At 47.9% G+C, this 14,068-nt stretch overlaps 1 protein-coding gene across 2 annotated transcripts; it reads right to left on the minus strand.

Moving 5' to 3' along the window:
• Positions 1-938: 938 nt before the first annotated feature.
• PRDX1 (peroxiredoxin 1) lies at positions 939-12,061 on the minus strand. 2 transcript variants are annotated; one of them, XM_069738016.1, is made up of 6 exons: positions 11,968-12,061; positions 6,114-6,230; positions 5,203-5,356; positions 4,163-4,285; positions 3,846-3,976; positions 939-1,213 (listed from the first exon to the last, which is right to left on the minus strand). In XM_069738016.1, the coding sequence occupies exons 2-6, from the start codon at positions 6,217-6,219 to the stop codon at positions 1,128-1,130; spliced, it is 600 nt and encodes a 199-aa protein (XP_069594117.1). In that variant the 5' UTR covers positions 6,220-6,230; positions 11,968-12,061; the 3' UTR covers positions 939-1,127. The 2 variants fall into 2 exon arrangements, with proteins under 2 accessions (XP_069594117.1, XP_069594118.1); XM_069738017.1 differs by lacking the exon at positions 11,968-12,061 and adding an exon at positions 8,409-8,579.
• Positions 12,062-14,068: the final 2,007 nt, after the last annotated feature.

The following is a 14,068-nucleotide window of genomic DNA, read 5'->3' on the forward strand; positions in this document are numbered from 1 at the left end:
AGAGAAAATGGTAGTTACCTGCCGATAACGGTATTTCTCTGATCCCATGATGGCACCCGTATATTCCCTCCCTTTTCACACACAGGTGTGCACTTGATAATGTACTACTAATTAGTTTTAGTCACGGTGCCTCTGTTAAGTTAAATAGGTTAAGTTTAATTTGTACAAATATTGAGTTGCAGCTGAAGTTCTGTATAAGGCTCTGTAATCCAACTGATGTGGGAGAGAGGTACGCCCTTTTTCATCTGTAGGTTTCCTGTCCCTGGGGGCGGACCCCTCTCTCCGTGGTGCCATCATGGGATCAGAGAAATACCGTTATCGGCAGGTAACTACCATTTTTTTTTTTCTTGTCTAAAAATTCATCACCATATCTTGAGATATATAATTTCCTTATTTCCGCTAACAGTCATGCAAGGGCCTGCATTTTGCAATATGAAATTTTATTTTTTTTTTTTTTAATTGGTATTAGTTTTTGATCGCAGTATATTCTGAATTTTGGGAATTAGAACAAACAAAAGCCAGCAATTTTTTTTTTTTTTTTTTCAGTGGTAGAAAAAAAAAAGGCAGTTTTATTATTTGTGTCAGTAGGATTACAGCGAAACCACTTTGTTGGTACCTTTACACAATAAAAGTTGTATAGAAAAATGTTTTGCACCTCTAATTTTGAGAACTATAACCATTTTTCCACTGAAGCTGTAATACATCTTGTCCAGCAAAAAAAAAAAAAGCTGCTTTTAGCTATGACATTTGTTTTTTTTTTTATTCTGCTTTGTTTGGCGGTATTATGAAAATTCCCCCAGAATAAAAAAAAAAAAAAAAAAAAATCATGATCTGTATTGTGTGTATGATTCCCCCCCACACCTCTATTAAACATATTAGACAGTCTCATACTACTGCAGTAGCCGGACCACCGTGTGCAGAGAGCGACAGACACCAGGTCATTCCCAAGAGAAACTTTAATTTGTCTTTACAATAGTTGCCAGTCAGTGACAAGGAATGTTACAACACAGACGTAATGCCACCCTGCAGACGGGCACTCTGCTCTACATTAGAAAAGGATCCTAAAATACATTAAACATTTGATATGGAGACAAGGCCCCAACTACGACGGGCAGCACCTCCTGCCTTTACTTCTGCTTGGAGAAATACTCCTTGCTCTTCTTGACGTCAGGCTTGATGGTGTCGCTTCCGGGCTTCCATCCGGCTGGGCAGACTGCAAAAAAGAAAAAAAAAAAAAACTTAGTGTAAGAGGTTACATCAGGGGAGTCACGATACAAGATTCAGCAAAGCTACTGCAACTTTAAATGGTCACTTCCTGATCATTTAAAGCACTCTTCCCATCAAAGTTTGTATCCTCTTAATATATTGCAGCCATCATATCATACAGCACTTTGTACTTACAATTGCTCATTTTGCCTTTCTACCCCTTTTCTCTGCTCTGTGTAGAAACAGGAAGTCTCTTGTCCCTGCATTTAACATTCTCCTGTTTCAACTCCTCACCCAGCTGCTCCCTTCTCCCGCTGCCAGGAACTTTTGCAGTGACTCATGACTTGTGCAGAGAAAATTGACCTCCTGTTCCTAGATAGAGCTTAGAATGATTCAGCTAGTCAATGATGGCAGACCAAATGGAAAGAAAAAAAAAAAAAAAAAAGAGTTAGCTGGGTAGCAAGGCAAAAAATTAGCAATTGTAAGGGTATGTGCAGACGTTCAGTAATTGGCAGCACTTTGGATACAGCACATGTCCACTGCGTCCCAAGCGCTGCCGTCTATTGAACGCAGGAGATTCTGCATGTGTTCATTGAAACGGGCAGATTCACTGCATCCAATACATCGTACAGGTGAAATTTCTCTTGGAGGCTCGCGTCTCTTCAAGATAAATAGACATGCTGCGGTCTGGAGAGACGCGCTGCATGTCAGTCTCTGCAGGTGTCTCTGGATGCATAGTTTGCATGGGATTTCTTGAAACGCTGCCAAGTATGCAGAATTTACCGACAGTGTGCACCTAACCAAAGTACACAGCTGTATAATATGATTATGGCAATATATGGAGAATAATTTGATGGGAGGAGGAGAGCGGCTTTAAGATCTCCGCTTGCTGTCATGAAATGAGCTCCGTTTAGTGGAGTTTTCACTTGTTCCCAATCTGGATGTAATTTGTGGATTTCCTTTATGCCCAGTTTACATCTTGGATGGATATAACCCAAAAAGAATCCGGACAAGAAGCATTCTGGCCGCTGTAGCACGGGGCTCACAGCATCATATAGAAACTGGACAGAATGAAACAAACCATCAGATGCAAGGTGGTCAGGATGCGGCATTTAGCCTTGGACTAGAAGCAGTGATCTGTTCACTGACAGCAAGCGGAGATCTGTATCATTTTAAAAGGAAATTAAACAGTTATTGAATAGTATGTTGAACAGGACTGGGCGGCCATATGTCACACAGATTAATTACCAGGGACGTGTACTAAATTATGGGACATTTACAGCATCTGTTACAAGTGTCGGGTATGGGGGCCATACCCCAATTTTATCTTCATGGCTCCAGATCAGGTTGGGTTTAGTACCGCCCCACAAATGGCCACTGTTCCCTCTGCTGGAGGTATGCATGCAGCTACATAGTTATAAGGGGATGCCCAATACTGAACCACCCCCTTCTTATATGCTAAAGACCCCACAATGCATCTCCTGGCATTGCTGTAGCCCCTCAGCACCCATGAGATATAATGTCACAACTGCCAGGAGATACAAACAATGGTACCAGTCTCCAGAAAGTATAGGTTCTCTTAATTTGGTGACCTTCAGCATTTTAGTAGTGAACAATTTCTTATTTCTGACCGTCCCAGGCCTCCAGAGGCTGCAGCTAAAGAAATGCCAAGGTGCCAGGAACATCTGAAGATGCCCTGACCGTCTAATACAGGCTGCTCTATGGATGGGACCCAGCCAGATTCTCCCCCACATGAGCCCCTCTGCAGAGCTTTAGTTACTTATTTAGTATAATAGACCCAATGCTTCCATCAGGAGACAGATCTTTTTTGGGGGCCATATTCACATGCAGCAGATTTTTACTCCCAGCACAATTCCTGATTCGCCTGCAGACATGTGCGGCCATAATGATAATCTTGCATAGGAAATAGCAGTTTCTCTTGGAAGACCTGAGTGATTTACTTGTTCCTTGCAGACCAGTGGCACATGGTCATTGCGTGTGAATGAAGCATATGGGATTTTTTTTTTTTTAAGTCAATAAATGTTTTTACAACTTTCTTAATTCTTCCCCATTTGCGGTTAGTGATTAAGAATTATTTTTTGGTGCTCAGAGCTAAATATCCTCATTTGCCTCCAATGTATCACTCTAGACTGAGCACAATGGCAGACAGCTGGATTTATTCACCCACAGCAAACAAATTGTTAAAGGATGTCTCAAAGTGATAAGTGTTTCCATTCCATGGACTGGGACGGTCAGAGAGATTGATCATTATTTTAGATTTATGGTCCATTTTTAGTTAGTGGCCGTTACCCTATCAGACTGTCTGTCCGGTACTTCACACACCGCCAGAGCTGGAAGATTAAAGAGTTTCTGGAGGTACAGGCTTTATTCTAAGGAGGTACAGGCTTTATTCTAAGGAGATCGGTACTGTGCGCCGGTCACACCCATCCTCACCCAGAGGCATGCAAATAAAGACTAAAGTACGTTCCACAGTATCCCCATAGAAATCACTGCAAACATGCAGCCAATTATGGGTGGGAGGGTCCCAGCTAAGTCTGGGGGTCCCTCTGCCTGTATCTGTGGCGGATTTATATGTAGCACCCACCCAGTCCGCTGTTCGACAGGCACGGTCCACTCACCTTCTCCATACTTGTCTGTGTGCTGGAAGGCCTGAACCAGCCGTAGGGTCTCGTCTACGTCGCGGCCGACGGGCAGATCGTTAATGGTGATCTGACGCAGGATTCCCTTATCATCAATTATGAAGAGGCCTCTGGACCAGAGAACAGCAAGGAGAGGGTTACACAAGACATGGAGTAGTGGTACCACCTTATTTTAACTCCTCTCAGAAGAGCACCTGGTATCAAACACCTTCAGAGGTTACCGCAGGCCTGACTACCAGAACTAGACCCCAGAGGCACAGCTGCTGCAGAACAGCGTCACCTGACGTTCTTCTTACCTATAGGCAATGCCCTCGTCTTCCTTGAGAACACCGTAGTCTGTAGAGATTGTGCGCAGAGTGTCGGCTACCAGGGGGATGTTCATGGGGCCCAAACCGCCATCCTTCCGGGAACTGTTGGTCCTGAGTAGCAAAAGTTAAGAAAAAGTTTTAGAGTTTATGAAACTTGAAATGAAAAGGTCTGAAAATAAATGTTACAAGAAGAGATGTGAAGTGACCAATCGGTGAAGCCACAAGTGGACCTGCACACTGTAACAAGTCGTCAGCTGTGTGCAGAAAATCTTCAGTGTGGACAAAACAATATAACCTTTACTGACAGCAAGCACATGGCCTTAAGAAAATACAAGACAGTGCTGGAAAGCTGCAAACCAGAGGGTCATTCCCAAAATCACAAGTTACCCCTAATCTTAAGGATAGGAGCCAACTAACTGATTGCTGGGATGATCGCTGGGTATCCCAGCAATCTTAAAGGGAACCTGTCACCTGAATTTGGAGGGACTGGTTTTGGGTCATATGGGCGGAGTTTTCAGGTGTTTGATTCACCCTTTCCTTACCCGCTGGCTGCAATATTGGATTGAAGTTCATTCTCTGTCCTCCATAGTACACGCCTGCACAAGGCAAGATTGTTTTGCGCAGGCGTGTACTATGGAGGACAGAGAATGAACTTCAATCCAATATTGCAGCCAGCATGCAGCCAGCGGGTAAGGAAAGGGTGAATCAAACACCTGAAAACTCCGCCCATATGACCCAAAACCAGTCCCGCCAAATTCAGGTGACAGTCCCTTTAATAAAGGTTTTCTGGAACGCCAAGAACAGGCAGTGCGGACCAGTCCTGAACGGAACAGGTCTGCACATTTAGGTTCTGCCCCATTCATTGGGTCTGTTGGAGAAAGTAGAGGCTCGTGCTCCGTGGATAACTTCCAGGAGTAGCCTGTTACTTGCAGAAGAGTGACACAAGCCCTGTACGGGTTAGAGCACAGACTTCAGCATCATCTCAAGACATCCAGAACTCAGACATGACCCTTCACCATTCAACTTACCAGGCCAAGTGGCAGAAGTGAGAGTCCACCGACGCAGCGATGACCTCACAGTTTAACTTCTTAAAATCCTCCACACGGTCACTGAAAGCGATGATCTCCGTGGGGCAGACGAATGTGAAGTCCAAGGGGTAGAAGAAGAACACGACATACTTTCCTACAGATGGAAGACAACTTAAGATTACCTCTGCCCACTAACGTGGCGCCATCTGCAATATACACAGCTCTGCACTCTTTGGGAAACTTGTAAGGTTAAGATCAGACCGGCAGTGTGACACTCGGGGCAGCCAGATCTGGAAATTGGGAACATGACTGGCTCTGTGTCCCCATCGATATAGGGGACAAGATGCCACGTGTATGCACCGGTCAAGGCCAGCACCTACTGCACCCCCCAGACCTGCAGTACAGGTGAAAAAAAAAAAAAAAAAAAATAGCTAAACAGGATCTGTGTGCATTTCCCCCTCACTCCTATGTACTGGAATAACTGGTAAATTCACCCTGATGGTTATCTTTGGCTTGTGTATGGGGGAAGGGGACAGACAACTCCTGTGCACCATTAGATTTGAGCTCAGGTTGTCTGAGCAGGATGAACAAACTCTACTTTATATACTATGCCCCTCGTTATAGGAGGGTAATCATTAGGATGAGGCAGGTCCCCAAATTGGGTCCAGCCTCTACTAATCTATGGGAACCATCACAGCCATATAAGACATACTGATAGGGAACCTAGATTGTGAGCCCCAACGGGGACAGGGATGAAAATGTGTGCAAACTGTAAAGCGCTGCGTAATATGTTAGCGCTATATAAAAATAAAGATTATTATATGTACTAAGGGAAGGAGCCATGTCAGGGACAAATCCATTTCCACCAGTCGCTGCCCATTTACTGCATTAACCCTTTGTAATCCACACACCTCTGTAATCCGAGAGCTTCAGCTCTTTGAATTGTCCATCGGGCATCACAGCTTTTGCTTTGAAGTCAGGAGCGAGTTTACCAATCTTAGCGTTTCCGGCAGACATGATGACTTAATCTAGGAAGAAAAATAAATAAATTACATAATTCAATTCACTCTATAGTTGAATCAGCGCTCAAATAATCTTCATTAAAATGCAATTCTGCTAAATTAATAGGGAACATGCAACCCAAGGATGAGAATGAGGAAGCGGCTGAAGTTTCAGGATCTGGAGTTGCAAGATGTAAAGCGGTGCTCCATCCTGGACACAGAAGAGATCATTCATTATTCCCTAAATTATCACTGGAAACCAGATCTTGGGGGGGGAGCATTTAAAAGGCACAGCGCCCGCCAACATAAATGAATGGCAGTTATAACCAGAGCAACAGATTGTTTATTAAACAGGATTCTCCGGCAGTCAGGGATGTGCGGACCTTTCATTATTGGTCTTTTGTACTGGACATATTCACTCTGCAGAGGGCGAGTGCTTTATGGTCCATGTATATGTGCCCCCCCTTACTGTATAAATTCCATCTCCAGCAACGCTCAACAAGTTGTAGAAACAATCTCCATGTCACTATTGGAAAATGCATAGTGTCTGGCTGTAGACAGTACACAGCTGTCCGCTATGATGTAGACCCCTCTTGTAAGTTTGTACACAGTCCCTTTCCCAGGACCCTCTTATTCTCTAATCCATGTTCCCGTTGTGTTGCCCCCATAGAAGCTCCAGAGAGGCCCCTCTATAAATCACAGGCAAGAGAAGATTCTGGGAAAGGTATGGAAAGTCATGGCGCAAATATTTTCTCAGCATTTTGAGAATTGATTATTTTTCACAAAACCGCGGTCTACCCGTTTGATACCGATTGTGGGACAGGAGTCGTGATGTCTCCAAGAACCAATGTTACGTTGGAACCTTGCAGCATCGAAATGTGAAGCGTCAGCGCTGGCGGTAATTGCAGTCTATGCATTTCATGCCGCATAGGAAGTCATTTATTAACTTAAACTTACGGTCAAGGTTCACGTCTTCCGCCTTTACATATTCTAAGCATTAATATTGGCATTCTTGATTCCAAGGGGCGAACACAAAACCTGACACCCCCCCCCCCCCCCCCCCCCCGAGCCTGGACATCCCAGTAAATGGGGTCATGTGGACGCAAGTGAGAAGTGGAAAAGCACAAAGATGATAAAAGTAGAAACCCCCTTTAAATGTTAAGTAACTTCTACCAAGATGTTCTGCAACTTCGTGTTTCACTTCCTCATTATCTGCTTAATGGCGGTGAATCAAAATCATGGGCGCCGTGGTCCTGATCACAGATGCTAGAAGTATTGGAGATCTGTCGTGTAAAATCCTATAGGGGTGTGCAAACCATACAGATTTATCAATATCCATAGAATAAGTCATAAATACCCAACTGATCATGAAGCAGATAGAAGGCCTGACCTGCCACTGATCGCCCTGATAAAGTCTAAGGGAATTACAGACATGCTAAGATCTAGGATCAGACGTCTCTACAATGAACCGTACAGCAGCGATGTAGCCAAGGATGGATTGATCAGGCTTATACAACCAAGTTCAAATCTTTCTAGGATTTTTCATTTTTAATTTATTTATTTTTTAAAGTTAGTATCAGTTTCTGTTTTACTGATCAGAAGAAGTTTGCCTTGATGTTAAGAAGTATTTCCATTCCCTGACAGCAAGCAGAGGTGAACAATGAACAGTTGGAAAACGTTTCACCAAGTAGCATTATGTAAAATGATTGCCAGTAGGTAAACTGCATTTACCCCCAGGGAGAAAATCTCACTAATCTCCCCCAGTCACAATGTAAACTGAAAACAGCCCAAGAATCAAAGTCTTGTAAACCTATAATCCTCCTCTCCAGGAATCAGTGTTACAGTCACTTCATATTCAGTTACCAATAGTCAAAAGGTGACGAGTAGGAAGATAATCCAGATACAGCCGAGATCTGGCCATAATCCCACACACATGGCTGGTAATACTACACATGGATACAATGTAACACCGAACTATACACATCACGGAACCTATAGACAATACTATATAAACACACATCCTGATACAATGTAACACTATCACGGAACCTATAGACAATACTATATAAACACACATCCTGATACAATGTAACACTATCACGGAACCTATAGACAATACTATATAAACATACATCCTGATACAATGTCACAGCCGCGGTGTTTATAAACAGTATTAGATACAATGTAACTGAACTCTCCAGTGACCTCGCTGCAGACAGTGAAGGGAATTCCTCAATCCCAGTTTCCTGCCAAATTCAGTGTCATCAGCATCACTGGAACCAAGTATCTGTGTAGAGCCAGAAGTAGCAGCGTTATCAGTGGATGGAGCGGGCCCCGTCCCAGAGCAGCACCCTGGGGCCCCCGGATACTCATTATACCGGCACACAACATGCGGAGCAGTAAGGTGCAGTCTGCCTCCCCTCCCCCACAGTTTGTGAATCATGGAATGTGATATAGTAATTATACATCCGCACTGGGGGTGTAGACTGACAATGACCTCACCCGTTTGGAAGTCTCTTATCTGAAGATTAGGTTTATAGGGCAAATTTCCGGCTGCAGATTCTTTTGGGCAAGAAACTTGCCTCTGAGCTTACAGGAGGTTCTGCAGACACTATAACTCCCAGCATGCTCTGACAGTAACATACAGGGAGCCGCAGCTTCATAACAGGTGGCAGGTATCATAGTATCCAGAGATGGTATATAAACAGTAATGTAACTAATCCACATTATATACAGGAGAGGAGGGAGACAGTATACAGGACAGGTGACTGGTATACACAAGACTCACTACTATAGACGAGATGGTGGCATGTAGGAAACGTGTGACTGTAGTACATAGAGGCACATGAGAGTATATATCGCATTCCCTATAGACACAGGTCAGTAATATACAGTGGGCATGTGACTATAGGACAAGGGCCTTTATAGCCTTTTTACTAGGCACTGCTCCTAATAGCCAGATTCCTACTCCACACTGATGAGGGGCAAAAACCCTGAAACAGCTGTCTGTGGATGGATACCATGCTTGGCATAGGTGGCTTTCCTTCATAGGATGCTGCCCTTCCCGTGGTTGTTCCTTCCCGGTGAAAGACCTGGCTATTCACTGCTTGCGTTGAGAAACACGTGATGGTGTCTCCGCGGTGTTGGATGTTTTGGTCTCCTCGAGGCCAATCATCTGTGCCTTTATAGGACAAGGGCCACACCAGCCCTTCCTGTATATAGGTATCTAGTATGAGGGTCTCCATACAGGGCAGGTCACTAGTATAAATGGAGACTTGACTATTTAAAGTGAGGGGCACAGGACAGATCATTAGTGTACACTATAGGGGGAGACCTGTGACTATATGGGTTAGTACATAGAGGGAATATATATATATACACACACACACATCATCACTGTGTACGGGGTGGGTGAGGGCACACGTCTCCCTGTGTACGGGGTGGGTGAGGGCACACGTCTCCCTGTATGTGGGGTGGGTGAGGGCACACGTCTCCCTGTATGTGGGGTGGGTGAGGGCACACGTCTCCCTGTATGTGGGGTGGGTGAGGGCACACGTCTCCCTGTATGTGGGGTGGGTGAGGGCACACGTCTCCCTGTATGTGGGGTGGGTGAGGGCACACGTCTCCCTGTATGTGGGGTGGGTGAGGGCACACGTCTCCCTGTATGTGGGGTGGGTGAGGGCACACGTCTCCCTGTATGTGGGGTGGGTGAGGGCACACGTCTCCCTGTATGTGGGGTGGGTGAGGGCACACGTCTCCCTGTATGTGGGGTGGGTGAGGGCACACGTCTCCCTGTATGTGGGGTGGGTGAGGGCACACGTCTCCCTGTATGTGGGGTGGGTGAGGGCACACGTCTCCCTGTATGTGGGGTGGGTGAGGGCACACGTCTCCCTGTATGTGGGGTGGGTGAGGGCACACGTCTCCCTGTATGTGGGGTGGGTGAGGGCACACGTCTCCCTGTATGTGGGGTGGGTGAGGGCACACGTCTCCCTGTATGTGGGGTGGGTGAGGGCACACGTCTCCCTGTATGTGGGGTGGGTGAGGGCACACGTCTCCCTGTATGTGGGGTGGGTGAGGGCACACGTCTCCCTGTATGTGGGGTGGGTGAGGGCACACGTCTCCCTGTATGTGGGGTGGGTGAGGGCACACGTCTCCCTGTATGTGGGGTGGGTGAGGGCACACGTCTCCCTGTATGTGGGGTGGGTGAGGGCACACGTCTCCCTGTATGTGGGGTGGGTGAGGGCACACGTCTCCCTGTATGTGGGGTGGGTGAGGGCACACGTCTCCCTGTATGTGGGGTGGGTGAGGGCACACGTCTCCCTGTATGTGGGGTGGGTGAGGGCACACGTCTCCCTGTATGTGGGGTGGGTGAGGGCACACGTCTCCCTGTATGTGGGGTGGGTGAGGGCACACGTCTCCCTGTATGTGGGGTGGGTGAGGGCACACGTCTCCCTGTATGTGGGGTGGGTGAGGGCACACGTCTCCCTGTATGTGGGGTGGGTGAGGGCACACGTCTCCCTGTATGTGGGGTGGGTGAGGGCACACGTCTCCCTGTATGTGGGGTGGGTGAGGGCACACGTCTCCCTGTATGTGGGGTGGGTGAGGGCACACGTCTCCCTGTATGTGGGGTGGGTGAGGGCACACGTCTCCCTGTATGTGGGGTGGGTGAGGGCACACGTCTCCCTGTATGTGGGGTGGGTGAGGGCACACGTCTCCCTGTATACAGGACAGGTCACTAGTATACAGGAGATATCACTATACGGGGTGGGTGAGGGCACACGTCTCCCTGTATGTGGGGTGAGTGAGGGCACACGTCTCCCTGTATACAGGACAGGTCACTAGTATACAGGAGATATCACTGTATACGGGGCGGGTGAGGGCACACGTCTCCCCGTATACGGGGCGGGTGAGGGCACACGTCTCCCCGTATACGGGGCGGGTGAGGGCACACGTCTCCGCGTATACGGGGCGGGTGAGGGCACACGTCTCCCCGTATACGGGGCGGGTGAGGGCACACGTCTCCGCGTATACGGGGCGGGTGAGGGCACACGTCTCCCCGTATACGGGGTGAGTGGGGGCACACGTCTCTCTCCCCGTATGTGGGGCGGGTGAGGGCACACGTCTCCCCGTATGTGGGGCGGGTGAGGGCACACGTCTCCCCGTATGTGGGGCGGGTGAGGGCACACGTCTCCCCGTATACGGGGCGGGTGGGGGCACACGTCTCCCCGTATACGAGGCGGGTGGGGGCACACGTCTCCCCGTATACGGGGCGAGTGATACAGGACAGGTCACTAGTATACAGGAGATATCACTATACGGGGCGGGTGAGGGCACACGTCTCCTATATACAGGACACTATAGAGTTAGAGGAAGCTGAGCCACAAATCACATCAGTCATTCATGCGGATGTCACCACACACAGGAGCAGTAGGGAGGGGCCGGGGATGATGATGATGATGGTGGACTGACATCATTAACCCCTCGTGTGCCGGCCTATGGCTGGAGGCAGGAGCGGGGAGTGCAGGAATGTGAGCTGAAGCCGCAGCCCCGGACAATGGGCTCTGTGTGTGTGGAGGCTGCGTCTTCTCTGCGCCAGGACAGGTGCAAACAAGGCGCAGAGCGCGGAAGAGGAGACGGATGAGCCGGGGAGGACACAGACACGTGCCGCAAGATGAAGGACGGAAACCTCCCCCACCCCACACAAGTGCTCCCCATCCCCGGCTCTGCGGCCCTGGCGGTCCGGGGACCCCGGTGTGCCACTTACGGTGCGGGTGCTCGGTCGGTGCAGCAGGCGGAGGAGAAGCGGCGGGAGCTCCTTATATCCTGCTGATGCCTGGCCCCGCCCCCCGGGCGGCTCCGCCCCCTCTGCAGAGCATCTCTCCCTCCCGGCTCCAGTATGAACAATCTCGGCTTCCCCTGCCTCTCCTACAATAAAAACTAATATAAAAAAACACATCTTCCTCCTGTTCCTGAGCAGCTCACCCTTGTGTTCTTACTGCAGAGCATCTCATTCTAGTGCAGAACATCTCATCTTCCATCTGCAGCCTATTTACTCTTCTCTCCTCGGCAGATTATTTCACCCTTGTCTTCTTGTTGCAGACCAGCTTATCTTCCATCTGCAGCCTAGTTAGTTTTTTTCTTCTGCAGATTATTTCACCCTTGTCTTCTTGTTGCAGACCATCTCATCTTCCCTCTGCAGCCTATTTTAGTCTTTTTCTTCTGCAGATTATTTCACCCTGGTCTTCTTATTGCAGAGCATCTCACCTTTTTTCCAGCTGTATAATATCTCTCCCCAGGATGGACAGCAACAACTGAAGCCCCCTGTGGCAGACCAGTGTGTGGACCCCCATCTCTCCCCTCTGTACAGGCAGAGGTTGCATGTGCCTTACATTACAGACATAAATCCTGCGGATTGCTTTCTCTGGGGCCGCTGTCCTCATTGCCCTCATCGCCATCATTGTCCTCATCGCCATCATTGTCCTCATCGCCATCATTGTCCTCATTGCCATCATTGTCCTCATCGCCATCATTGTCCTCATCGCCATCATTGTCCTCATTGCCATCATTGTCCTCATCGCCATCATTGTCCTCATCGCCATCATTGTCCTCATTGCCATCATTAGACCTCGCCTATAACGCTCACATCCCGGTGATTTGGGGCTTTAAGGATCGCCAGCTCTTGTGTCCCCACGCCTTGTGTGTATGATCAGGGATACAATGTAATGTCTGGTTGTGTTTGTACATGTTTCCTATGAAGTGTTAATTGCGGCGTAATATGCCAGCGTTATATAAATTAAGATTGTAATTATTAATAAAAACATCCCATTAAGGGGATAATTCTAACCTCCCTGGTGGTCTACAGTAGTAAAAGAGTTAATGCTAAGATCCTCGGAGATCTAGGATAATAAATAGGTTAATTTCTAACATGCCTGCTGGTCTATTGTACTGATGGGGATAATGCTAACATCCCTGGTGGTCTATTGTACTGAAGGTGATAATGCTAACATCCCTGGTGGTCTATTGTACTGAAGGGGATAATGCTAACATCCCTGGTGGTCTAGGGTACTGAAGGGGACAATACTAACATCCCTGGTGGTCTAGGGTACTGAAGGGGACAATACTAACATCCCTGGTGGTCTAGGGTACTGAAGGGGACAATACTAACATCCCTGGTGGTCTAGGGTACTGAAGGGGACAATACTAACATCCCTGGTGGTCTATGGTACTGAAGGGGACAATACTAACATCCCTGGTGGTCTAGGGTACTGAAGGGGACAATACTAACATCCCTGGTGGTCTAGGGCAGAGGTCCCCAACTCCAGTCCTCAAGGCCCACCAACAGGTCATGTTTTCAGGATTTCCTTTGCATTGCACAGGTGATGCAATTATTACCTGGGCAAGACTAAGGAAATCCTGAAAACATGACATGTTGGTGGGCCTTGAGGACTGGAGTTGGGGACCCCTGGTCTAGGGTACTGAAGGGGATAATGCTAACATCCCTGGTGGTCTAGGGTACTGAAGGGGATAGTGCTAACATCCCTGGTGGTCTAGGGTACTGAAGGGGATAATGCTAACATCCCTCGTGGTCTATGGTACTGATGGGGACAATGCTAACATCCCTGGTGGTCTAGGGTACTGAAGGGGACAATGCTAACATCCCTGGTGGTCTATGGTACTGATGGGGACAATGCTAACATCCCTGGTGGTCTATGGTACTGATGGGGACAATGCTAACATCCCTGGTGGTCTAGGGTACTGAAGGGGATAATGCTAACATCCCTGGTGGTCTAGGGTACTGAAGGGGATAATGCTAACATCCCTGGTGGTCTAGGGTACTGAAAGGGGATAATGCTAACACCCCTGGT

Source organism: Ranitomeya imitator, chromosome 8, assembly GCF_032444005.1.
Source record: "Ranitomeya imitator isolate aRanImi1 chromosome 8, aRanImi1.pri, whole genome shotgun sequence".
Lineage (NCBI taxonomy): Eukaryota > Metazoa > Chordata > Amphibia > Anura > Dendrobatidae > Ranitomeya > Ranitomeya imitator.